The 27,220-nt window shown below is 47.9% G+C and overlaps 3 protein-coding genes across 7 annotated transcripts in view; 2 read left to right on the forward strand and 1 right to left on the reverse strand.

The window, feature by feature from the left end:
- LOC311211711 (uncharacterized protein) overlaps nucleotides 1–7,558 on the forward strand; it is a 31,215-nt gene extending 23,657 nt beyond the window's left edge. For 2 of the 5 annotated variants that reach the window (XM_084290622.1, XM_084290626.1), the window contains exons 7-9: nucleotides 674–792; nucleotides 4,948–5,067; nucleotides 5,544–7,558. In XM_084290622.1, coding sequence (XP_084146748.1) covers nucleotides 674–792; nucleotides 4,948–5,044 — 216 coding nt within the window. In that variant the 3' untranslated portion in view covers nucleotides 5,045–5,067; nucleotides 5,544–7,558. Of the gene's footprint in view, nucleotides 1–673; nucleotides 793–4,947; nucleotides 5,077–5,543 lie in introns of all 5 variants that reach the window. The other 3 variants (XM_084290623.1, XM_084290625.1, XM_084290624.1) reach the window with 3 other exon arrangements.
- A 1,472-nt stretch (nucleotides 7,559–9,030) lies between these two features.
- On the reverse strand, nucleotides 9,031–13,029 carry ZP4 (zona pellucida glycoprotein 4; the record flags this gene model as incomplete). The annotated part of the gene is made up of 11 exons (XM_084289948.1): nucleotides 9,031–9,161; nucleotides 9,236–9,352; nucleotides 9,655–9,733; nucleotides 10,317–10,464; nucleotides 10,536–10,725; nucleotides 10,923–11,053; nucleotides 11,389–11,486; nucleotides 11,653–11,840; nucleotides 12,208–12,363; nucleotides 12,690–12,792; nucleotides 12,871–13,029. The coding sequence occupies 11 exons, from the start codon at nucleotides 13,027–13,029 to the stop codon at nucleotides 9,031–9,033; spliced, it is 1,500 nt and encodes a 499-aa protein (XP_084146074.1).
- A 4,308-nt stretch (nucleotides 13,030–17,337) lies between these two features.
- On the forward strand, nucleotides 17,338–23,475 carry LOC311211619 (cytochrome P450 2C9-like; the record flags this gene model as incomplete). Its single annotated transcript, XM_084290485.1, has 9 exons — nucleotides 17,338–17,517; nucleotides 17,845–18,007; nucleotides 19,018–19,167; nucleotides 19,576–19,736; nucleotides 19,981–20,157; nucleotides 20,683–20,824; nucleotides 21,259–21,446; nucleotides 22,634–22,775; nucleotides 23,294–23,475. 9 exons carry the CDS (start codon nucleotides 17,338–17,340, stop codon nucleotides 23,473–23,475), a joined length of 1,485 nt encoding a protein of 494 aa, XP_084146611.1.
- Between the last annotated feature and the right edge of the window lie 3,745 nt (nucleotides 23,476–27,220).

Here is a 27,220-nt window from a genome sequence, read left to right on the forward strand (position 1 = left end):
GGGCTGATACCAAGGCACCTGGCCTAACAGAAAGGAGAAGAGAGCCAAGCTGCTTTTTTTGGGTTGTTTGCTATGTAAAGCTACTGCCCCCCCACCTCTGCCTCCTGGGGTGCATATAAGTAGGTAGAAAACCAAACAACTTTTCTTTTCCTTTAGTACAGTATAACAATAAGGTAAAACGTGCCTTTAGGCAGCTACTCAACACTCTCCAGTGAAGTGCTCTCACTCTCTGCAATGTGAAGTCAGAAGGAACAGCAGGGCCTTAGGCACAGAAATGATATGGGACAAATACAAGGAGGGCACTACTACTGATGGTTGACCCATCCTGTTCCACTGTGCCCCGTGTAGGTACAGGCTGGCTACCAGGCTCCGCTGCAGGGTGTTAAAATCTTCTTTGTGAGACCTAACCCCAGACAACCTAGGCTGAATTAAAAATAAGGTTCTTCCCATCTCTCCAAAATAAAGCAGCTGAAAGCATGGCACCATATGCACCGGTGAGCTGCAAAACTGGGGAGTCCCAGTGCTGCACCAGCTCTGTCAGGAGTGAGGCTCTTGCTAGGGACATATCCTGAGTGGGAAGCCCTTCCCATCACCCTGGAGTACCCAAAGTATTGTAAGGTGGCCAGCAACCTCCCTCTGGTCCTTCAAGTTATGGTTTCTTTTTGCTCCCTAGGGTGAGAGCCATGCTTGGGGGAGAATGAGAGATCTCATGAGGAAGACACGGCTGCGAAACCAGAGCAAGCTGGGGCTGTCCTCTGCTGCTCTGAAGAGGTCATGCCCACAGTTGTACAGGTAAGGCAGGGCTGCGGGAGGATTTCACTTGGTGGTGAGAGGACCTGGTGAGAGATTTACCTTTGGTTGTTGCATTTTTCTGAGCAGAAGACCCTTCCTTACCTTCTCTCTGTTACGGATGGGGATCCTGGCCAGCACATTTGCTTCCATAGTGCCCAGGCACTCTAAAATCCCACCTGATGTTACCTGTGTGAGAATAATGGAGACATTCGGGTACCCAAAAGGAGGTGCTCACCCCCACTCACCACCAGCCAGAGCCATTCCATCGCCTAACTACTATTTCTGTTAGGAGATCTGTGCTGGTCCCTCAGGGAATTTTGTCTGCTGGGCTGGTCATATCCTGGCACCTGAGCTGTACAGCACCGTGTTTGTCGGAGATGACAAGAGCACCACCAGCCACCCATTGCACAGATACTCTGCCTGCTTGCCAAGTCCTCCCAGCTGGCCTGCTGGATTTGTGGTATTTGTGTACATAAGCAGGTAACAGGAAGAGCTTGGGTATCTTATTCACCAAAGCAGGAGCATTACATAGAGAACTGGGCACCTCCCTGTGTTTTTTCAGCTGAGGTTTCAGTAACCTTGAGGGGAACTGCTTGGATGTGCTTAAGCCCTCCTTGGGTTTTAGAGGGGGCGATGGTGGGGAAACGGCAGTTGTTTAAGCACTCAGGAATGTCCCATTGTTCCCCCTTGGATGGCCTGTTCCTACCTTACAAGACTCATAAGGGAATTGGGAATCTTGTAATTACAGCTGGGGGAAAAAAAAAAAAAAAGAAGAAAAAAAAAACACCTCTGCAGTTCATGGAGTGATTTTTCCAGCTGGGAAAAGCTTAGTTGGGGCCCAAACACACGTAACAGGCAAGCTTCCTCCCATTGTTTGGGAAACTGAAAGAAACACAAAGCAGAAAGAGATCAAACAGTTCCATCTAAAATAGATGGTGAACCAGCTGGGGAAAACATTCAAACTCTTGTGAACCTTCCCTCTTAAATATGAAAAACTGAGACTTTATTTGGGCTTCAGAAAAGTCCTGTCGCTGTAACCTCCTGCTTGGCCTTTCCTCTGGAGGGCTGAGGATGCTGCCAGGGCTCCCTGCCTGACAATTACAGGCTAGATAAATCAATGCTCTCACAAAAAAAGGCCACCCCAGTAGCTCCTAAATCTCTTTTGTTATTTTTGCATGCATATTGAACGACTAAAACTGTCATGGGAAGGCTGGAGAATGAGACTCCAAAGAGAAATTTCTTTACCTGGCTGGAACTGACCTTCAAGACCCAAAGATCTTGCACACTGAATTTTCCAGACTGCTTCCTTTAGCTGATAAATGGCTTTCTCTGACACATCCGCATACACTCCTTGCCCATACCCCTTAAATTCCTCTATTCCCTCTTCTTCTCTTATCTCTGTTCTCTATTTGCTCTTGCCTTGCTGATCTGGTGGGAGGTGTCCCTGCCCATGGCAGGGACTTGGAATTAGGTGAGCTTTAAGGCCCCTTCCAACCAAACCCATTCTGTGATTCCAGCCCACGTCCTGCAGTAACAATGCATTGACATTGGGCTTTTCGCTGGTGCCCAGAAAAGCTGGGCACCTTTTTTTTTTCCAATAGCATTTTGGGTATCTAGCTACACTGACTCGTTTAAAATAGAAGGTTAAGCCTTTGTGGATCAGTGACAGCCCTGTAAATGCTGCTGGATAGAAAGCCAGGTGCTTCCTACGGTAGTACCTGTCTACAGCTCTTGGCAAAGCAAGCGTTGTCCTGATAGTCTCAGCATTTAAAGCCACTGTCTTTGTTACAATTTATGAAATGTGTTTGTCCTGGCTCCTGGTCCTGTTTGTACACACAGGCATACGGAATTGGCTGGCTTTTGCTTACCCAGGCTTCCTCAGGCTCGGAGACATCGCACGAGGTCTTGAACTGGAGCAGGCAGGAGCCCAGTGTCCTGTATTAGCATATAGCTCTGAAGGAAGCAGAGATTTGTTGCTTTTGACACTCAGTCCCACTTGAGTCATTCAGGCAATTAGAGAAAGTCTCTTTGTTTTTGTTTTTGTAACTAGGTCAAAGCAAATCCCCTTTCATGCTCCCACTCTGTTTATGATGAATGATCTGCTCCAGGGTGGTGGTTTTTTGTGCGTGTTGTTTTTTTTTTTCTTTCTTTTAAAAACATCCACAAAAGAATTCTTATAGTAGAGAGAGAATTTGGTTCTTCCAGAGGGAGAGATGGGGGCCTGCCAAGGTAAACACACTGGCACAAGACTCAGTGGTTTCTCACACATTGTTTCAAACATGTTCAGGTTTTCATTTCATTTTCTTTTTCCTGCTAGCATTTATACTACCTCAAAGCAAAGTCTGTTCTGTACAGAGGGCCAGAATAAGCTGGTGAATTTATTGATCGCAGTGTTATGAACAGTATGCAGACCCGGATCTGACACACAGCAGAAAAGTAGATTTCTTCCTCAAGTCATTGCAGAATGAACCCTCCACAAAGAGCAAGCAGCTTACTTCCAGCTCAAACGACCCCTAAGAAAATAATTTTTCACTTTCCACTGTGACTGGCTTTAGTGACAGAAGACTGTTTTCAAATGGTAGTTGAGCATCAGAAGGTCAAATATTCACCTTCATTAAATAATCACACAGTCTGCTGCTGTTCTGAACAGAACAGAGAAGCCAGCCTAGTCTGTGAAATCTGGGCTGCAAGTTCTGCTGGAGCCCACCTTGATAAATTTAGCTCATTTATTGCCAGTCTATCTGACTCTACTAAATACATGTGAAATTGTCTCTAGCTAGATCGATGTTGCTACCAATCCCCAGAACTCCAGGGTCAAGCTGGAGTGCTCCTTTAATTAAATAAGTAATTAATTTTTCCTTATTTTTCCCAGCTCCCTTTGAGGACAGAGGAGACTTTTAGTCCCCTGCTGCTCATCCTGACTGCAGCTGGGAAACAGCCTGGCCCAGCACTTGTTCTCATCCCGGCCATCTTGATAAAAGCAGTTGAGCTCAGGAGCTTCACTGATGCTATCCCACAGTCCCTTGCTAGGGCAGGATCTAATTTAGGAAGCTTTGGACAATCCCAGCCTGGCATTCCTGTTCAGACACATCCATCTATTTATCTATGGGAGTTGCAGCTTTAAGGTAGCTGCGTGGGCTTGAGCTAACCTCAAGGTACGCTATCTTTCGTGGTAAGGATGTTAGTTTCAACGTGACAGCCACGGAAAGCTCAGAGCTGTATGACAACTACTTGGTGGTTAGGGCAAAGTGAGTGAGGAAGGGCAGCACAACTCCAACATGACAAAACCCTGTTCAGAACTACCCAGCATAAAGGCTGAAAAAATCCTTAGAGCTTGCAGACACAGGTTTGAAGACTGCTCTTCAGAGGGAAGGTTACTACCAAGGGAGATCTCAGTGTTCAGAGGCAGCCAAAGGATTAAAGAAAAGCATCAAGGTATAAATGGGGCCATTTCACTGCAAAAGACATATGTCAATGAAACAAAAATACTACAACATTTAGATTAGAAAGAAAATAAATTAGTAGCTACAAAATAAAAGTCTGCACCACATCAGTCGTAGCTTTGACTTGAACAATTTTTCAAGTTGAAGACAGCTATTAGTTGTTATCTATCCATAAATAGTTTTGAATAGATTTGAAGTAGTGCATTAAAAAAAGCTCACAGCTCCTCTTTCTTAAACAGCAGTTGTTTTTATAAAGGTTAAAAAAAGCTTTTCCAAGAGGTTTCTCTTTCCTAAGTCCTGGAGGCCTAAGCTCAAACCAAACAGGATGTCTTGCACTTGGAAGCAATAAATAATGAACAAAAGAATTAAGATGGGGACAGTCCACAGCAGTTAGCTCAGTCCTGTTCTTTAAAATTCTTTATTTCCTATTTACTCCTTCAGGCCAGAATTTTTAACTTCCCTGTGACATTTGCCCACCAGTCTCTTCCCTGACCTCTAGCTACGCAGAAAACAGATTTTTTTTCCCTCTCCTTCTGGATGCTGCCACAAGTGCCTGGACAGCATCTGTTTTGGAATTTCTGACTGGTGAGGGGGAAAGCTGCTCTGGGTGCTGCTTGGACATTGGGTACATATGCATGGCTTATTAATACTAAAAGCACCACCATGTGTTCTGACTACCGTCAACTTTAATTGTATTTTTCTATTTGTTAAGGCCAGATATTATAACTTCAGAGCTGAGGAAAACTGAGAGGAACTCCATGATCATTCTGGGGCAAAACACGAAGAATGAAAACACATGGCCTTTCTGATAACCTGAATCAAATGGAACAAGGTAAAATAGGTAAAGCAGCAGGTCTTGCCTTTTTTTTTTTTTTTCTTTTTTGTCTCCACACAGCACAGAAATAACACAGTTCTGTTCCTTCATCCAAACATCCTCCAACATGCAAAGGCAGGAACAGGACAGATTCTTGAAGTTCAAATTGACTGGCCCATATACCTTTGTATTAATGGAAGACATCTCACCTTCCCTCCTCCCCTTTTTTTAAGGTAGTCAATTTAAGGCAACCATAGTCATTTAGTCTGTATCACACAGTTGTTTTGCATTGCACAAAGAAGTGCATCAGAAAATTCAATTATCTGCACTCGGTCAGAAGGGCCCCAAATAATAAGCCAACCACATGTCTTGGGAAACCATCTGCCCATTATCAAAACAGACTCACCTTCATCTTCCATCTCAACTCAGCCCACTGAGTAAATGCAGAGAACCCCTTTCTTATCTCTCACATTCACAATGTGTTTCTGTTTCAGAAAGAAGTGAGAGCAGCAATGGACGCAAAATTGAAAAGTCTGGGGTTGCTTTGTGCACCATGCATCCTCCAGCTGTTGACAGAGCAACTCTGACTTGAGTGCTGAAAGGGAAAGAAGGAAGGGGGAGGTGAAGAAAGGTCCGAGGACAGGCACGTGCTCAGCTACAAAAGGCTTCACTCCTGAAACTGAAATATACACACAGAATCAAGCAGCAGACAAAAACTGCAGCCCACATCTTGGCAGTATGATCAGCAGAGACTTTTAAATGAGATTTGGTAACCGTTCTTCCTATCTGAGTTCAGAACAGAACTGCCCAAAATGCTGAAGTTTTTAAGTTGTCATAGCTTTGTGGGGACCACCTCCAGCTGAAATAAACTTAAGCCTCACAGTAGACAGCAGCATCTCAGGGGGTGTCAGGGGCTCCTTGCTAGATGCTGCTGGGATGGGCAGCTACATTCCTGTGGGGGTTCAACTTGCCATCTGCTTGTCCCTAGCAGAGTTCCTTCCTTCAGAGCAGCGTCCTGCTAGCTCTGCAGTTTTACTCAAATCCAACAGGAAAAAAAAAAAGATGTAAGTTTTTTTTCAGGTCCCTTCCCAAATCCACCACCAACTTCTACTTCCCTGGGGCTGCACCTTCTGCAGATTCCCCTTGACTTCAGTGGCAGCCTATGCAGAAGTCACTATATTGAGTGGCTCTGCAGAAACAGGCCTTTTGAGAGGTGGGAGGGCACACCAAGAGCAGCACCTTGCCCAGCTCCTGGGCAGCCCAGCTCCCTGGCAGGCCAAGATACTCATCTTCTCAAAGAGCAGAGCTGCAAGGATGAGTAGTTCAAATATATACATCCTCTATAATCTGTGCCTTTTTCCCCAGGGCTGTTCTTTTGGGTCTGTTAACTTCTGTGTAATGCTGCGGCCCTGCTTGGTGGCTGCCTTATTGCTGTGTGCCCACTGATCTGACTCAGAGGACAGACAGCACCTGCTTCTGAAGGTCCCATGGGAGCAGTGAACTGCTCACCAGCTCTTACTGGTAGTAGCACAACAATTCATGCACATGGAGTAAAGATTCAAATAAGCCAACTTAGCCTCTTATTAAAGGGATAAGAGATTTACTGCCCTAAATTGTAATGTAATTGGAAGTCAAACAATTGCTGTTTAAAATCCCTTCCAATCCATTCTTCCCTGTGAACGGAAGATTTGAGACACTGGCAGGAGTGGGTCAGTTTCACCAAGCTTAGCCTTTCAGTAGCAGGTGCTTCCCTTTGCTCACCCAGATCAACTGGAGCCCCTGAAGTTCTCAAAGCCAGAGCAGGATTCCTCCTGAGATGCAGAGTACCCCAGCCCCAGAAGGCTGGTCTGGTCCCAGTTCTAGTAGCAGGTGGTAACATGAGGCAAAGAGCTGCTGCTCACTGGAAAAACAGGTCACCCTTGCTCAGCACACCTACAGTTCACAGGTGAAGTTCATTGTGATTGTTGTTACTTATCTCAAAAACAAATATACAAACAGGTCCATGCTGACTCAGTTAGCACCCTAAAAAAAGGTGCTGCATATAATATTTCAGTTGTCCTTAGTTGTAGCTGCTGTTGTGAGACTTGGTTATTCACTGTATATCTTGCTAGCTTCACCCAGAGCTAGAAAGATTTATAACTTGATTATTCTGTGAATAGTCTATATAACTCCATAAATACAGGGGGCTAAAAATCCTGCCTTAACTTACACCCTCCTTTTATCCCTCCAGCTTTACAGAGGCCATGAGGAATGTGAATCAGTGCAGAACTGGACTTAGTTTTTTTTAAGACAGTCATGGACTGGTATTTCCCCATTCCCCCACCCCATTCATTTTTAGTTTTTTTTAATAAGATAAACTAGCACTCTAATTACAGCATTATATGAAATATATTCATGTATTTCCAGAAATATTTATAACATGTAACATACTGTATAGTTCTCCACTCCAAGCTATGCTTGTATTACAATGTAATAAGTTTAATAATAAAAAGCACCACTTACAAAATAACCAGTTTCAGATGTTTTATTGGTGAACACCAATAAATAAATGCATGAATAAAAGCATGATCTTGGCCTCACCACAGCTGCAATGATGGAAGGAGTTTAGCAGCACTGACCCTATGCTCCATACCACGTAGTTGTACAGCTGAACTAAAAGTGTTGTGGGTCATTGTAGGCATTGTTTTAGACCCCTTCAGATGAAGGAAAGCTGTTCTGTTCAGGAGGGTGGCACAGCCTGTGACTGAGACAAAGGCTGAGGACAAGCAGCCCTGAGGCCAGTCGGTGCGTGTTATCTCCATTCACAGTAAGCTAGAGAAGGTGCTGACACAAGAAATCACATGCACTTAAAGAAAGCAAATCAAGGAGAATAAGTGAGACCCAGCAAAGGAGAGGAAACACCTAGAGAGGAAAAAAGAAACAAAGCCTGAAGTGAAGTCTGAAGTCCCACCACTCTGAGTCAGTTCAGCAACCCATAGAGGGCAGCAGAGTATTTAGGCAGGCGCTGCCCTCTCCTCAACCAACCACCCTGCACCTTATCATAAGCTTTCTGCACAAGTACTGCATGCCTTACAGATGCATGGGAAGGCTCCAGTAGGAGCCCAGAACATGCTTGTAGATATCAGCTAGCACATGCAATTAAGAGCAGTGCAAGAGGACCCTGACTGGTGTACTGAAGAGGTGTGGCAAGCACTACTCCTTCAATTGCCCAGATAATTAACATTACAGGCTGCCAAACACTGATCATGAGGCACATTATGAGTTCATGCACTGCTTTGCCAGACAGAGCTCCACCTGTACCAAAACCATTTAACTGCAAGAGGCACTCCCTAAAGGAGGAAGGTATTGGACCTATCCCCAGCTGATGATTTCTCCAGCCTGTGATACCACCCACTCACTCCCACAAAACTTAAAGGAGAATATCATCTGCTCTTGTCCTAACTAGAGTCAGGAAAAGAAGTCAGGACTAAGAGCATTTACTGTCCTGTCCTAGAGATACCAGGAGAGATCAGTTCTGCTGAAAAAAGACAGCTTGAACTTAGTGATAGTCCTCCCTATAGCCATATAGCTGCTCTATATGCCCCCCAAAAGACAGTGCACATGCAGAATCTGCTTCGCATTAGTTTCATAGCAGTCATGCTCAGTGTTTGAGAGGAACCAAGCACTTTGGTAAGTACTTCTAAAGGCTAGCTTAGCCACTGACAAACACAGACCCCACCCAGCATCGCTCCTGGTTCAGCCTGCAGCTTCCCAGGGCACAACAGGGGCTCCTTCTTGACAAGGAGAGAGTTAACACCAATTCCAGAGCTGAACAGCCAGAAAGTGAGATGCATTTATCTCAAGAGCATTTGGAAAGCTCTTGCAAGAATCATTTTTGTCTTGCAAAAAAAGTTACATCCAGGGCTTACCCCTGTTCCACTTCTCATGACCCAGGCCAAGCAGAAGGAGGTACCCACAGACACAGACTGTTTGGGAGCCACTTTATTGCAGTGCATTGACTTCATGTGCTACAGGCACCTTCCTCCACCTCAGCACAGCAGCCACTACCACCACCACAGTTGCCACAGCAGCAAAGCCAAGAGCCCAGGGGGCTGCAGCAAGCACAGCTGCTCCTGTAGGGGAAACAAAGCTCTGGTTAAGAGAGAAAACATCCCTCTTACCCAGCCTGGCTGTGCTGCATACTTACTGAGGCTATCCACAGCAGCTTCTTGTCTTAGCTCATTCTGGAGGAAAATAACAGGGCCTTTGCTGGAAACACGGGAAGCACCATCCTGGATGTTGTGGTCAGCACTCCTCTTACCCCCTGTGGAATAGCAGGAAAGTCTTAGGTGACAAGATGACTAAACTATGAAGGTCAGCACACTTTGTCCAGCTCACCTTCTCACCACGTGGCCAAGCCTTCCACATGAGTCAGAACAGAGTTAACAGGCTGAAGACCCCGTATCTTTTTGGCACGAGGGCAAGAGCCCTTCCTCAGTGGAAGGGATCAGGAAGGGCCTGTCAAGCTGTACCAGGGATCCAGCCCATTGCTGGGCTCCTACTAGCTGGGAGCCTAGACCCCTGCTGCCCCTCTGGATGGGGATGCAGTAAGGCTAGGACACTTACTGGCTCCAGCAGGACAAGCGGTGGTGCAAGACTCCTGCGCAGACCGGTGGCACACTGAGGCACTGCAGTGCAGGTACACCTAGAAAGGGGACATAGCCTTGAATCACCCAGTATCTGTGGGCAGATATCTCAGTGTGGTACATTGATCTGACCAGCAGCTAAACACCCACATACCACTCACTCACCCAGCAGGACAGGGAGAGAAGTAGAAGAGCAGAACCAAGAAAGCTTGTGGCTTAAGAGGAAAAAGTTTAATAAGTGGAGGAAGTGGGAGCAGAGAAAACAAAAACTAAATGACAGGTGATACAAAGGCAATTCCTCACACACCCCTTCCCACAGCAGGAGGGAAGTCCAGCCAGTGTCTGAGCAGTAGACTAATCAGAAAAATCCCTGCAGTTTTCATTCCTGAGCATGTTGTCATGTAGTATTGAATATCCCTTTGGCTGATTGGGTCAGCTACATGAGCTGACCTCCCTGCTTCTAGGCTACTCCATATCTGCTTGGTTGGATTTGGTGAACATCACCTAAGTACTATGGAGTTAGATTCAGTCCAGATATCTCCCAGGTACCAAAAGGACAAGAAGAGTCTCAGACATGAACGAGTTTATTGTTCACATATTACTTGCTGAGGAAGGAGCTAAGCAACCAATACACCATCTTACCAGTCCAGAGAGCATCTCTTGGGAAATGGAGTCCACAAAGGTGAATGTGTAGAGGGTGAAACGCTGGTAATGCGATGGGAACTGTAGTCCTGAGGCAATACTCAGAGGCACCAGCTGTGTTTGATAGTTGTCCCCTGCATAAGGGCACCTAAGAAAGGGGCCAGAAATTTAAGTGCATATCACTCCCCTGATCCACAAAGCTATTTACAATACACTTACCCATCCACCAACACAGGCCACTGCGTCTGTTGGTGGGGATTGATACTTGGAGTGGCCCAGCAGTGGTGCAGGACCAGAACCAGCTCAGGGTCTGTTCTCTGAAGGATCCTAACTTCAACATAAACAGGGTCTCTCAGAGCCTTCACAACAGGATAGTCACTGTCAGTGTAGTAGGAACCATAGCTTTTATCTGGGAGAGAAGAAACAAGTCATTTTAGAGCACGAATAATCAGACAGAGCATGTCCTTCATAGTTATATCATTAAGTCCCTAGTGGGGCAGGGGAAAAGCAGTACCCATTAGGTACACCCATTAAGAGACCCTTAACACCCAGTGAAGACCAGAGTCCCACCCCAAGAAGCTAGAGCAAGTAGCATGGACCTCATACCTGAAGCAACACGCAGCTCCAAGGACAGAGGACCCGGCTGGGACACGGCAGGGAGTGGTGGCAGTGTGAAGACCTGAACACTCAGGGGGATGAAGCTCCCAGTGATCAAGTAACTACAGCGGACATGTAGCCTGGTAGAACAGGAACACCCCAAGTCAAGCAAGTTCACTCTGATGCTGAGTATCTACCTTTCTCCAAGGCTGCAACCTAATGATCTCCTTAAGTTAGTTATAGTCCCAGTCTCCCCTCCAACACTTCCTTTTACCTACTAGAAGTTCCCTGGAGTTCAGATTGCAATCTGTAGCACCACTGATCAGCAACAGCTTTACTCCTCTGATTAGAGAATCAGGGACACGCCAGTCCCTACCCTACACCAGTGTCCCTGTTGTGAGCTCAGAACTTGCAACAAGCAAGAACGCCTCCAGGAAGGCTGCACATAGCAGCAGTCCCAGCTCCAGAGTATTACCTGAAAGTGCTGTCCCTAGTGACAGAGCCAAGGCTCCCAGTCTTCACATCCCTGGATGCCACCAACTCATTCTCATACACAGCGTGGTCTCCAGTGACCTGCAACAACAGACCAGGCACTGTGGCTGCAGTAAAGCCAGGCTGCAGAACAGTGTTTGGCCTCCAGAAGCCTGTAGGGTGCCCACTAAATAGCCAAAGCCACATCAGGCTTCTCCAGGTCTATGTGGAGCTCGCAGTCCTGCCTGGTGACAGCTGCAGCTCTTACCTGAAAAGTAGTGCCACAGGCAGAAAGTGGGAACTGGTACACAACAAAGGCACTGTTCTTCACTACAGGGGTGCAGCCAGCACTTGGCCCACTGGCCAGACGCACAGAGTCCAGGATAACAGGTGGCAGGGTCACATCCCGAGAGACAGCAATGGAAAACCGGCCATCTGGTGTGCAGTGAGCTGTCACTGGAGGAAAACAGTCAGCTTTGAGTTCAGGGACAAACAGCCCTACCCATCACAGCAGAGACAAGAGCAGCAAGTCCTGCAGGTCCTCCTGCCTCTAAGCCCCAGAGCACACACTGAGCACAACAACGTGCAACTGCAGCCAGCTCTATAGACTTGTGCCCCACAGTAACACTGATCCTGGCCCTAAAGCCAGCTCTGTTGCAATAATCAGTGACTGGACACTTCCATGAGGCAGTATCCTTGACAGCCAAAACCACAACCCTAAACCACCTGTGGGCCTGCTATGCACCAACCCTGCTCTGCCAAGGAAAGGAAGCTTCCCAGCCAGCAGCTCCTCCAGGAGGGGAGAACAGGGGCCTACACTTACCTGTGTTGCCATAGTAGCAAGTCTTCACCCTGTCCCTGGGGTTGTAACAACAGCCCCGTGCTTCACAGTCTCCCTGGCTGACAGGGGAGGAGGCACAGGGCAGCCGGTCCTGGCTGCGGACAGCAGAGCAGACGCTGCTGCTTGGGGCATCCAGGGCTGCAAGAGGTAGCATAAGTTTTCAGAAAGCACAGGAACAGTAGGGGTATGTGTGTGTGTGTGACAAAAACAGAGAGGACAGTGGTGTAAGTTGTCCTGATGACTCTGCATATAAATCAAGGCAAGTTTCATGGACTCAGGTGAGAGTCAAACACACGGCCCAGAGCTGGCTGAGGCACAAGTGCCCAGCAAGCTGGGCTCCTGCATCCACATCCTTCCCCACGGAGTCTCCTGGGCAGCCATGAGCTCCCCTTCCCAATCCCAGGCTGCCTTGGAGCAGCCACTAGGCACAGGCAGGGTTTCCTAAGGAGCTGTCAGAGTCTTACCAGGAAGGTCCACAGGGCACCTGAGCAGCTTCTCTTCCTGAAGAACCCTCTGCCCAGTTGCATCTGTGCCTTCAAGCCCCACAATCATGAGGTAGTTGCCATCCTGGGGGAGAACCACACCAGTCAGGGCAGCCAGAGCAGCAGTAAGCACAGCCCCAGCAGGGTCCCTGGGGTCACTCACCCATTCAAAGACATAGCAGCTGGTGTAGGAGACCGACACTTTCCTGGAGCCGTCTGGAGCCCCCGAAACCCAGAGCCCACAGCCAGAGTCATTGTGCAGGGCATGTGCCTTCCCCTCAGTGTCTGGAGGAAAAGCAGACAGCAGCAGGGGCTTCAGCATGCCACACCAAAAACAGGGACCTGCAACAACCCCAACTTTCTGTAGGAAACAGGGTCCCAACCAGCAGAGGGACACAAGGGAACCCAGCAGCCAGGGCCACCTAAACCTTGCCCATGAGGGCTGGGTCTTATAATCAGCTCCCAAGTCACACACAAAGCACTGAAGCTGTTAGCACTTCACATCAGAGCCAGCCCTTTTCTTCTCATTCCAGCCATACCTCTGCACTGTGTAAAGACAGCAGCAGCCAGAAGGCCCCTTGACATCGCCCTCACTTACCCCAAGCGGTCAGCACAAAGGAAACATTCCCTTCCCAGCCCACGGGTAAGGTGAGCTGCAAGCTATCTGGACCACAAGCCAGCAGGCCAGGTTCATCAAGAAAGCTACCCTGAGACCCCACAACCAAAGCAAAGGGACCAAGCAACCCCCAGAAGAACAGAGCTCCACACACAGGCCTAGCCTGCCCTACAACACCCATCCTGCTCTCCTGCTGAGGACCATGAAGCAGCTGCTCCTACTCTGGCCTTTTAAGTTGTGGAGCCAGCTGGGACCACCAATTCCTGGCGTGTCCAGGTGGACCCAGCCCAGCAGTTTAACACCTTCTATTGCTCTCACCTGGCTCTGAATTGGTCACAGGCTGTTTGCATCCCTTCCAGCAAACCAACAGGTAGGAGCTGAGCTTATGTCAAGAGATGTGTTTGTGTTCATATCACACAGCTGAGAGTGGCTCATCCATGCAATTTACTCTGGAGCCTCGGAAGAGCCTTCAAACTCCTTTTCTGACCCTGAGTTCTTCCCATCACCAGAAGAATCCAGGAGATGTACCTTCTTTTCCCCATGGACCCTACTGCTGCTTTGATTACTTATTACACCACACAAGTGCAAAAAGCCAAGTGTCAATGCTCTTTTTCTCTTTTAAAGGTGCCACTGCTTCAAATGCTAGACACAGGGTGCTGACATGTAAGCACAGAACAATGCTCCACATGAAACCTCTGGAAAACTAGGAAGCTCAGGGAGCTTTGCACAAGCAAAAAGAGGCGATGCCCTTGAATACTCCCAACTCTGGACTTCAGCCTTGTTTGCAGTGCAGCTTGTGTGGGGATAGCTGCAGGACTGTTCCAGGGCAGGCTGTCGGGTGACAGGCCCATACACACTGTGGGACATTGACCCTCAGAAGCTGACTGGTTTCCTTTGGGAAGCCTAAAATGGCCCAGAAACACAGATAAAGGTGAACCTCCGTGATCCCAGGGAACATTTTGCCTGCCAGTACCCACTGCCTGCCCATAACTGCAATGCATCTCACACCCTCGCACATACAGTCTTTCCCTTGCAACATGTCAGCCCTTCTGCTCTCGGACTAAAAGTACTGCTCCACAAAGCACAAGACCTTCTCAGCAGTTTTGCACAGCTGCGATTGCGGGAATGGATCCTGACAGGCTGATGGCTTTTGAGCAGTGCTCATGAACTACGTGTGCTCTCCCCAGCACCTCCTGGGCACTGGGCAGCCATGGTGGAGAGGCACTGGGGAAAACATTTGGACTTTAACAGGGAGGGAAGCTTCAACCTCAGCTAGCACCCTTTTCCACAAAAGGCTGGTCCAGATAATCTTTCAAAGTCCCTTCTAATGTGGACTGCTGTATAAGCCTGTGATCTCTGTAGAAACTGATGTCATACGGAGAAGTGTGCCAAGAAACTTTGCCCAAGTCTCACAGCCACTGTGAACACCTGAATGGTGTACTTGACTGGATTACTTGCTGATAATTAGGATAATGAAAACAAATAAATAAAGTACTTTGGAGTTAAAGAGACAGTTTTCATTAAATTTTAACTCGCCAATAGTTTGTTTACGCTGATAGGAAAAATATTTACAGGTACTTGAAGAAAACTCTATTTGAAAAAACACCTGGAGTGCTGTAGACTCACCACAGCAATACCTGTGCTGAGAACAGTTTCAGTTAAGTTCCCTTCCCCAGTTTTGGCTCCCCAAAAGCGAGCCTTTGGACCTTTGGGACTCTAGTGCCAGTTGATGGAGGGGTGTACAGCACTGCCACATCCCCTCAGCTTGAGATGCCAAACCCCAGATATGATCTCCTCACCTCCACACTAAATAAAAGACTGTCCACCCAACCTCTTGGAAGATGAGAGCCAAGGCTACAGCCTGCAGCATTGTGCAGAACAGCTGTGCACAGAGGTGTACCACAGTTGACACCCTGCCACTAGAAGCCAAAAGGCATCTGCAGACACCAGGGATGACATCAGAATATCAAAAACTAGCTTGAACTTATTGGCAATAATCAGATACCAGTCTATAAGAAGTGAAATGAGTTTAAAAAAGAAAAACAAGTAAAGATAAAAATATAAAAATATTTGAGAAAGATAAGCAAATTATTGCACCTATGTTAGAGAGCAAGGATGACTTCAATACTCATAGGTAAGCCATTGAAATTTTTGCAGGGGGTGGAGACCTTCACTAGCATCTCTGAGTGAAGGCAAAACTCACATGAATGTGCTGCTGCGCCGCAAACCCAGCACACTCCGACCAAGCATCCAGTTCACCCAGGCCCTCAGCTAATTCCCACCAAGTCACACATCCCCTAACCTTGTTGGATGAGATCTGTCAGCTTGCAAGAGTCACAGATTTTCTGGGCAGCCTGTTCCACTATACAACCACCTTCATCATGAGGAATTTCTTCCTTAGATCTACTCTAAATCTTTTAATTTAAAACCATTACCTTTTGTACTACTGCTGCACACCCTGGTAAAGAGTTTCTCTCCATCTCGTTTGTGAACCTCCTTTAAGTACTGGAAGGTCACTATACGGTGTCCCTGGAACCTTCTCTACTTTAGGTTAAATGACCCCAAATCTTCCTAGGAGAGGTGCTCCAGCCCTCTGATCATCCCCGTGGCTCTCCTCTGGTCCCACTCCAACAGGTCCATGTCTCCCTTGCGCTGGAGCCCCCAGGGCTGGACGCAGTACTCCATGGGGGGTGTCATGAGTGCGGAATAGAGAGGGAGAATTGCCTCCCTTGAACTATTGGCCACATTTCCTGAGACAGCCCAGGAGATGACTGGATTTCTGTGCTGCAAGTGCACACTGCCAGCTCACATCGAGATTTTCATACACCAGTACCTGCAAGTCATTCTCCAAAGGGCTGTTCTCATCCTGTTCACCACTCTGGTGTTTGTAATTGCCCCAGCCCAGGCGCAGGACCTTGCACTTGGCCTTGTTGAACTTCCCGAGATTTACATGGGCCCACCTCTCAATGTCAGTGTCCCTCTGGATGGCATCCCTTCCCTCTAGAGTTTCCACTGCACCACTCAGCTGGCATCAGCCACAGACTTGCTGAGGGTGCACCCATCAAACATTAACAAAAGAAGAACTTGTTTTGATGATGCCATGTTCCAGAAGTAGGTTGGGTGGGCATTTTTGTCTTTGCAACTGCAAACTATTTCTCAGTTTGCACTAACCTTTACTCAGTCTCTCACAAGTTCAGCTCTTTCTCAGCCTGGGAACCCATTCCCTAGAAGCCCTCTCAAGTTCTTGATTACTCTCTTCTCTACCTCCTCATCTCCCTCTTTCTCTCCTTTACAAAAGCTTGAAGAGGTCAGAATCTCAAGGTTCCTTTTCATACGTCTCTCTTCTAGCAGGCCCATTGTGTCTATCACCATGCCCGGAGACCTTTCTGCCTGTGCTAGGTGAATATTTTATACCTTCCTCTCTTGTGAGGCCATACCATCCCCTAGGGAGAGAAACTGAGGCACTTGCTTTGCTCACAAGACAACACATCCGTGTGTTCAGCACACTGCCTGCAGTGTGACCTCCCCTGCTAGCACCAGGAAGCCTTCAGGAACAAGCAGGGATGGCTGTCCCCACTGAGAACTAACGCAAACAATGCTGAAGAATGGGAAACCCACACGGCACCGAGGTACGCGGAAGGTGCTTTCATAACAGCAAATTTCTGGGAGCACCTCAAGTGGAATGCCCAGCCCATACTATTATGTCCGTAACAATGAAGCTTAAGTGAAACAAATCAAGTCTTACAAGCACGTTTTTAATTTAAACTCTGTTGGCCTCTGCAGTTGCTTGAGAGGAGGTGTGTCGTTAATGACCAATTAACTTTGGAGAAGTTCAGTCCTGGTTTCGCAACACGGCAGTCTCAAATGATTGACTAGTAACATTGGATAACTCAGCCACGTGATCAAAAACGTGATGTTGACCTAACACAGCAGAGCACTTCAGTATATAAGCTCAGGCTTGGGCAGCCCGACTTGATTCCTCCTGAGCCTCTCAAGCTCTCCTCCACTTGGAAAATGGAGCTGCTGGGGGCAGCATCTGTTGTTCTCCTGGTTTGTGTTGTTTGCCTGCTCAACTTCGCAAGATGGAAAATCAGGTCTGGAAAGGGGAAGATGCCTCCAGGACCAGCTCCTCTTCCCATCCTAGGGAATCTGCTGCAGGTGAAACCAAAGGACTTAACCAAAACCCTTGAGAAGGTAAGGACTCTCTTTTTCCCCCCGGTTTCTTCTTGGGGTGAGAAGTGTGTGTGCTCTGTGCATGGGGACAACATGTGGCTATAGCCTGATGACTGCCAACCCCGGAGGAGCAGAAAAGCCATGGGGATCTCAGCTGTCGTCGTCCCCTCTCCCCCACGCTCTCACCCTTGCTTAGGATCTGATGGCTGACTGACATTTGCCATGAGAGGATCAGATCTTAACCCTGTTGGTCTGTGAGGCTGCACTGCCCGCAGAACAATGCAGCAGTGTGGTCACTTTTCAACTCCTCCTCTCTACATGGCCGTGTTCTCTCTTGCATTTTGACAGCTCAGCGAAGAGTATGGGCCAGTTTTCACAGTGCACCTGGGCTCTGATCCAGTGGTGGTGCTGTGTGGACATGACGTGGTAAAAGAAGCCTTGATTGATCGTGGGGATGAGTTTGCTGCCAGAGGAAGGATGCCATTGGGAGACCGGGCGAACGAAGGATTAGGTATGTTCACTGACTGAGCTCCTCCTGAGGCTAAGGGAAGGGCTGAGGACAAGTGTGGCAGGGTATGCATGGGGCATGCCATGCACAAGGACATGAGTGACATGGGGGGGGTCCCACCTGGAGAACGGCAGGCAGGGCAGCCTGCAACTGCTGGCTTCCACCACCCAAAGAGGATTTCTAAGAAATGGGGCTCGATTTATCTCACTGATGCACAGTGGAAAGGCAAGCAGCAACAGCCTCAGGCTGCAGCACAGGAAGTTCTGTGTGGATGTGAGGGATGAATTGTTCACAAGGAGGTTGGGGATCACAGAATCACAGAATTTCTAGGTTGGAAGAGACCTCAAGATCATCGAGTCCAACCTCTACCTAACGCTAACAATCCCCACTAAACCATATCCCTAAGCTCTACGTCTAAACGTCTTTTAAAGACTTCCAGGGATGGTGACTCCACCACTTCCATGGGCAGCCTGTTCCAATGCCTCACAACCCTTTCAGTAAAGAAGTTCTTCCTAACATCTAAGCTAAAACTCCCCTGGCACAACTTTAGCCCATTCCCCCTCATCCTGTCACCAGGCACGTGGGAGAACAGGCCAACCCCCACCTCACTACAGCCTCCTTTAAGGTATCCGTAGAGAGCAATAAGGTCGCCCCTGAGCCTCCTTTTCTCCAGGCTGAACAAGCCCAGCTCCCTCAGCCACTCCTTGTAGGACTTGTTCTCCAGGCCCCTCACCAGCTTCGTCGCCCTTCTCTGGACTCGCTCAAGCACCTCCATGTCCTTCTTGTAGCGAGGGGCCCAAAACTTAACACAGTACTCGAGGTGCGTGCTGGAGAAGGTCAAAAGCAGGCAGCTGGACTACGGGACCTCCAGAGGTTGTCTCCAGACCACAGTACTCTGTGATGCTATGTCATTGCTATCTACAGGGCTAGGATTCACTGTCATCATGAGTCTCCATTTATCTTACATCCAGCGCACCAAAGTCAGATCTTCGCTCTTTCTTCTTCCTCTGCAGGCATTATTTTCAGCAACAACGAGGGGTGGCTACATGTCCGTCGGTTTGCTCTCACCACTCTGCGCAACTTTGGGATGGGGAAAAGGAGCATTGAAGAGAGAATCCAAGAGGAAGCCGAGCACTTGCTTGAAGAGCTCAGAAAAACAGAGAGTATAGTCTATTTTTAATATAGTTTATTTAAAAAAAAAAAAAAAAAGAAAAGAAAAAAAGACTGCATTTAGGGAGCCCACGTTCTTAAGCATAAGCTGTGGAGTCTCCATCCTTAGAAGTATTCAGAAGTTGTCGGGACATGGTCCTGGGCAAGTGGTTCTAGAAGGGGCTGGACAAGAGGATTTCCAGAGGTTTGCCAACCATTTTGTGATTCTGTGAATTGATGTTCCCATGCATTTGGTCTTTGCAACAGCTGCCCCTCGTTACAAAGCACTGTAAGTTTCCACTAACCTGTGAGTTTCCACTAACCACCAGAGGTCAGGTTACCCACAGTAGCTGTAGGTTTTTAGGTTTTGCCTTTTTTTGTGATTTCTTTTTTAATGGCTTATAACTTTTCTGAACTCACAGAAATGCCCTTTGACCCAACATTTATGCTGAGCTGCACCGTCTCCAATGTCATATGCTCCGTTATCTTTGGGAAACGATATGACTATAAAGACAAGAAGTTCCTGTCTCTGATGAACAACATGAACAACATCTTTGAGATGCTCAGCTCCCGCTGGGGACAGGTACCTTCAGCAACTATTTCACAGTGGTGACATTCTCCCAGGGGAGCAGGAGGCTTCCCTCCCAATGAAGTCTCACTTCAACCTTCAAACCAGGACCCATCAATGTTCTGCTGCTCAAGAGCAAGAAACACCCTTGCAAATGCAGCTGGTTTTGCCAACTAAGTGCAGCTTCTCCCTAGTCCTAACCACTCTTTTTCTCCACCTCTGGGATTCCTACTAAGACCTCCTCTTTCTTTCCTTCCAGCTATACCAGATGTTCCCAGAGATCCTGGATTACTTCCCTGGCCCACACAACAGAATATTCAAAGAAATTGATGCTGTAAAAGCCTTTGTAGCAGAGGAAGTGAAGACACACCAAGCCTACCTGGATCCCAGCTCTCCTCAGGATTTCATTGACTGCTTTCTCAGCAAAATGCAGGAGGTAAGGAGAGAGCATACAGCCCCAGCTCATCCCCAAACACCCTTTCCTTTCCTAACTAATACAAATATTGGGATATCCCCTGGTGAGGGCTGAACACAAGCAACTGTCTGTGCAAGTGGAAAGGCACTGACAACACCCCTGATATTGCCTGTGCTGCAGCTTACAGCTGGTGGTCTGCACACTCTGCATTCATTACCCACAGCTGCTTGGACACCAAGACCTACAGCTGCTTGCACCAAAACACAGGGGCGTTTGCAGGCTGGTCTTGCAGCTCTTGCACTGGAAAGCAGTTGGCACAGCAAGGGCAAGCAGACGGCTATATACCTAACATACAGTGTGCAGTTTCAAAGAAGGCTGCTCTGGGGTCTTGCTTACTGCACAGAGATAGCATTGAAACATCCCACATGGCTGCCGCACCTTATCAGAGAAATGCAACAGTTCTGGGTGGAAAGCAGGGCCCAGGGTGACACAAGAAAGGGCCCTTTTCTCAGTTCAACTAGAGAAATAACCCAGCCTTTTCTCTAGGAAAAAGACAATCCCAACTCCAGCTTCCACTTGAAGAACCTGATAACCACAGCCTTTGACTTGTTCATTGGTGGAACTGAGACAACTAGCACCACCTTAAGATATGGGTTTCTGCTTCTTCTCAAATACCCACAGATACAAGGTACCAGTCTATGATCTCTTCTCCTCTAGCCATTCCCTTGGGCTGGACACAGATCTAATGCTACTGCCTTTTCAACTTTTCTTCTCTCATATTCTACCTAAATGGGCAAAGTCCTTGTATGCTCATACCCCTCAAGGGCCATTACACATCCCTCAGCATCACTGGCCATCAACAGTAAATGCATCCCCTCATCAGCAAGGGATTTGGCTGTGTCCACATCTTTCTCTCTTGCTACTCCTATTTAGCCAAGTTTGTTATAAGGGCATTGTTTGCACAGGCTGCAGTGGAGTTGCTTTCCAGACAACACCAAAATCAATATAAATGCTCCCATCATTTGCTAGCAAATCCATGAGGTTTGTGGACAGCTTAGGACAAGCTGTTTGGGTGGGTTTGGCTTTATTCACCCATCTTATGGTTTGTGCTTCTCTTGACAGAGAAAGTTCAAGAAGAGATTGACCGGGTCGTAGGACGATCACGAAGACCTTGTGTGGCTGACCGGACCCAGATGCCCTACACAGATGCAGTGGCCCATGAAATCCAGCGCTTTATCACCCTCATCCCCTTGAGCGTCCCTCATGCTGTGACCAAAGACATCTACTTCAGAGAGCATTTCATTCCCAAGGTTAGTGGGCAAGCTCCCTCAAGTCCAGCAACAAGGTGGCAGCATGCTTGCTCTCAGGCTGTCGGTTACACGCCAGAAGCTAGAAATGCTGCGACCTGACCATGTCATCACCTGGGCCTTCATAGAGTTTTCCTCAGATCCACAGGCTGCTGTAGCATACCTGCAATTCCTTGTTGCTGTCCCCTAGGCTGAGACTGGAACACTAGGTCTGCCCAACACCTCTGCTCACTTGCTCTGTGGGTTGACCTATCAGTAGAAACATGCTGAGCTCACAAATAGAACAGAGCAGTGTCTCCTCACAAAGGCAGCAAAGCTGGGGAACTGCTCACTGCCATCTGGGGGAGCCTGGCATCTCCTTGGAGGCAGAGTCAGTCTGTGATTATTGAGAGTAGAGACCCCAAGGCAAAATGTGATGGACACTGTATTTACATTCAGATGAATGAACAGAACCTGTTTGCCCTGTTCTTACACACTTACTGAGGCAATCCTTGTTGGCCACTCCCAGAGGCAGCCTGATAGGCTAGGGCAGCCCATGGCCTGGTTTGGCCTGGACCACTGCAGTGATGCTCATGTTACTTCCCATCTTCTGAGGGACCACAAACACTGGGGGAACAGCAACATGGGGCCTGTTGGCATCACGATTTTCATCTGTCACTGTAAAATCAAGACAGCACCCAGGGAACTAGCAGAGTCCAGCTTCTAGCAGAGTGCTCTTTTGTCATCACTTCTGGATCATTTATCCTGTTCCCCAGTCAGGGGCTGCTCAGAAAGTAAGAAGAAAGAGGATGGAGGCAGGAAAAAATTGTCAGAAGAGAAGAGAGCTACAATCTTGTGTGCTTTTGCTTTTCAGGGCTCACAGAAAAGAAGGAACATTGTACATCTACAAGTTCATTATAGTGAAACACCAAGAAAGAAGAATTAGGTGGAGTGTCCCCAAACAACCAGAGAAAGGAGAGGATAAATGGGCTGAAACAGAAAGGGAACACAGGAGGGGCAGCCAGAACAACTATGCTGTAACATCTAGCAGGGCCTCCCTAAATGTGCCTCTCCAAAGGGAGAGTCCCCAAAGGGCCACTGAAAGCTCTGGGAGGATTGCACTAGTCACCTCAGCCTTAACTTGACAGGCAGTTGGGTTAAGTGACCTTAGTCACCTCCCCTTCACTTCTGCTCTTCTTGTCTTACTGCAGGGCACCACAATCTTCCCTGTCCTCAGTTCTGTGCTGTATAACAGCAAGGAGTTCCCAAACCCACATGAGTTTAATCCTGGACATTTCTTGAACGAGAACGGCACCTTTAGGAAGAGTGAACTCTTCATGCCCTTCTCAGCAGGTAACACACAGGCTTCCTCTCCCAGGAGCTGCTGTCCTCCCCTGGGGGAACCACCCTGCTTTTTCCCATAACACCTGCTCCCCATGTGGTCTTGCCACTACTTCCCTGGGGCTCGCTGCTCTCTGTGTACCTCCTCTCTGCTGTTCCTTCCCACCCACATCAGCCCTCTCTTTTGGGGGCTTTTTAGAACTCCTGCTGGGAGCTGCCACTCTTTCTGGGCACCTTTAAGTAGGCTACTCGCAACCACTCACCTACCAACAGCCCCAGCCCTCCTCTTTCTCACCCACACTGTGTCACCTCACTCTCTCGACCTCTCCACGTGATGCCTCCTCCCTCCACTCTCCAGGCTTCTCCTGTTCTTCGTTCACACACCCAGTCAGTCACCTCCCTGCTGCTATTTACTAGCTTTATTTACTAGCTGCACCTAGTAAACAAAGCTGCATAGCACGCAGGCCTAGCACAAACTCCAACCCACTCAGCAGCACTTGCTCAGCGCTATTTGTTGTCTTTACTTCCAGGGAAGCGAATATGCCCTGGAGAGGGCCTGGCACGCATGGAGATATTCTTGTTCCTGACCACCGTCTTGCAGAACTTCACCTTGAAGGCTGTCCTCAAGCCTGAGGAGCTCAGCATAACCCCTACGCTGAGTGGATTAGGAAATGTTCCTCCCTTTTACCAGCTCTGTGCTCTTCCCCGCTGAAGGGCACGAAACCTCTGTGCGGTGTTCCCTAGCCCATCTAGTCTTCTATATCTCTATGCCTCTACTAAATCCAATGACAGGAGTATTGGCTCACCTACACAACACCTCCAGGAAGATAGCTCCCGGAGTCCCAGGCTCTTCAAACCACTGACACTGTGTGTGCTTACTGAGTGCAGAAGTCCCACTGAACAGCCAAATTGCTTACAAACAGGGCTCCTGCGGCTGCCCATGACCTGCAGCACGTGTCCCACTGAGGGCAGCATGCTCTGCTGATGGACAGTATGGTACGTGTACATTAACAGCCCAATAAAGAAAAATCTATTTATGAGGCCTTGAGCTGCTGCTTTCTTTGGGTTGGGGCAGTCCCCGCAGCCACTGCTCCACTGCAGAGCAGGTCACAGCACCTGTGGCCACGGCGCTGCCAGAAGAGCTGACCTTCCCAGGGCGAAAACCCCTGCCTGCTTCACCACCAGATTCCTGCTGCTGCCTGCAAGGAACCGTACCAGCCCTGCAGCCTGCAGAAGAACAGCGGCAGCATCCCTCCTGGATGACAGCACTCCTCCATTCACAGGCTGAAGCTCTGGCTACTTTCAGTGCTGTGCCCCTTTGGTGGGACCTCTGTCTCCGCCTGGGTGCCCCTCTCATTCCTAGGGTACTCCATGGCCCAGCCTTTCCACAGGCAGGGAGCATCTTCCCTACGGCTCCTCTTTCTTCCCAAAGCATTTTCCAACACAACCCTGCCTGTCACCATGGCCACCCGGCATCCTCGCATGAATCAAGATGGGGCTGCAGAGGAGACCATTTCTCTGAATGGTGTCTCTTACTGAAATCATAGGAGAATAAGCATTCCTACTTCACCTCCTGGCTGAAATACCTGTTGTAGGGGCACAGAGAAAATAGTGTGAGTGAGACACCACTGTGGGAGAGGATTAGCCGAGAACTAAGGGAAATTGCCATCCCTGGGGCTAAAGTCAGCAGCTGGAACTTCACTCCCTCCAGTTTTCTTGGGCTTATCACTTCACCTCATTTACAGTCTAGTCTCCTTCTGTCAAATGAAAACAAGGGTTCATTCATGTTTTCCCAAGCAGTTGTGAGGAGCTCAAGAACCTGAATGTGGGGATTCCAGCAAACACTCTACTTGTCCACTCTACTGTCACTACAAGGAGTTAGATGTTCTTTATTAAAATAAATTCAGGAGAACAGCAAGACCACCTCTCCCACAGCACTTTGTTACTTCCAAAATGAGGGGAATCTCATTTTGCTTCCATATCTCAGAGGCATAATTCCAAACGGGTTCTTTCCCCATGCAGTCTCTTTGTCCTGTTCTCTAGAACTTCCTGTATGCACAAAGAGAAAACTCTTGTTCATGAAATGCAGCTGTGTAGCCCCTAGTGTCCAGGAAAAGGATTGTGTCTGTTATTTCTGGTTCCAGCCACAATTTGGTGCTTTTCTCTCAGTGAAAGGGAGGATGATTTTCATAAATGTATTCCACCACAGGTGGCTCTCTTCTGGGTTTATTCATCCTTGGGGGCTTTGCCTGTGCTTGGATGTCTGGTCTGAAGTGTTTTTGTTGATCTCCATTTACGTAGACGGTTGTCGTCTCCTCCATCATGGTCAGATAAAAGTCCTAGAAGCAAAATATTATTTCTGCGATGGCTGTAACAAAGTACTCAGGCTAGAGAGAATACAGTGCATGAGAATTCCTGCCTTTCTTTGGAAATGTTTGGCAGTATTTTGAAGAAAATGTATTTGCTCATATTTCAGGTTCATTCCTCCCTCCATTTTTGCCCATGCAGGATGCAGCTGGAATACCTGTGTACTCTAAAAACAATGGCAATCTATTGCTGGCCCCTCATCTGAGATTGCATCAGACAGACATACAGCTAGAAACAGCAGTAGTGTAGGAGCCACAGGCAAGCATGGGGAGAGAGCTTTCCATGAAGTCTCTATTATTTGTCTAGGGCTACCCTTAAAGCCAGTCCTTTGTTTAGTAACTCACTCGGAAGCCTGTGTGCTACAGTAAGAATCAGTTAACAGATGACTTACATCTGGAGGTCTGGGAGGAGATCGTTCATATTCGTGTTCTTCCTGTATCTCAGGACAGCCACTTCTCTGAAGAGGTGAGCAGAAAGAGTGACAAACACCACCTATCTACAATTCACCAGCAACAGTTCAAGAAGTACAGAGCAGGGAAAAAATGTCCTGTTATCAAAGTGCTCAGAACTCAGAACATACTCGGGGCCGAAATAACCACATGGAATAATATCTAACAATCTAAGCTGGACGTCAAAATGATTTTTCATCTGGGACAATTACACGGGCCACTTGATGCCAGCCCATGGGAATTACCTTGTAGCAGTGAACCCTTAATGCCCAGGAATCGCCTTCACTACATCATCCTAAATCCACCTGGTCCCCTTTAATACAGGGGAAAACACTCACTAGCACAATTACACACAGAGAAAACAAAACAAACCAAAAAAACATTAACCAACAACAACAACATGGAAACCACCTCCCTCGGTACTGTTACAGGTTTCGTTCTGAAGTAAGAAAACAATGAGCCATGCATGCCCTAGAGCTGGTTGAAACACCTAGAAAAGTGGTAGGGGGAGGAAAGGGCCATAGAACCATCAGTGTTTGGCTGCCACAATGCTTCCTGATTTTCCTCTTCCGTGGACACATGAATGCTTTTTCACCCCAGAGGAACAAGGCAGGGTACTACACAACCCCCTCGCTCTACCCCACCAATGGGGACGTGGACATTTAAACCCACCCCATGGGCTGGAACAGAGGAAAAAGTTGACCACTTAGTATGAAACGATGCGGCAGTGTTTGGGGAACTAAATAACACTATTTTGTAGTCAGAGGATTCCTGAACGAATGATTTCCTGTAGCAAATAAGAGAAATCCACTGAAGAACAATGATGATAGATTCTTTGGTTACTTCCTGCTAGTTAACGGACCACTTGGCAGTAACTCTCCCATATTTTCACACGAATTTCTCTTTTACCTTTATGATCCTGTAACTCCTAAGCAGAGCAGTGACGGTTTGTGGGTAGGGGTGCCTAGGGGTTCAGTCTTGAACATCCTAAGAGCTGCAGAAGGTACTGAACCAGAACTCTGATGTAGAGGACTAGGCTCAGAAGTGGCAAGGCATCCAGGAGATGGAAGGTATTTACCTGCTTCCAGCTGAAGTTTGACCACTGGAGAACACAGACCACTGCCAAGATGACTGCAAGGACCAAGGCCAGGAAGCTGGGTATCCCTGCAGCTACTCCAATCACCCAGGGCTGGTACTAATTCACGAAGAAAGAGAATCAGGTCAAATGCATGCATGGTGATCCTTTAATGCTGTGCTCAGTAGCAGAGTGTGGGGCTAGCATGCAACAAGGATAGCCAATGTGAGAGACAAAACTGCAGCCCTGGGCCACAACAGAGGCATCTAGCCCAGCTGCACCACACATGGGACTGGACAAAGGTAGCAAAGATTTGATTTTAGAGGGAAAATGCTCCATGTAAACAATCACATTAAATAACGAAGCAAAGTCTTACCCCATAACAATCTGCTTGGACAGCTGTGTTTCCTATTGTAGTTGCAGAAGTCTAGAAATAAGATGGTTAAAGAACATTGCGAAAATATATTTCATATAAAGCTAACATGGACAGAGGCTAAGCAAGCAGTTGCAAGACTTCAATAACAGCCCATGGTAGGTTACACACGGAGAACTCGGCTGCACCCTGA

Source organism: Netta rufina (genome assembly GCF_964035555.1).
Source record: "Netta rufina genome assembly, chromosome: 7".
NCBI lineage: Eukaryota > Metazoa > Chordata > Aves > Anseriformes > Anatidae > Netta > Netta rufina.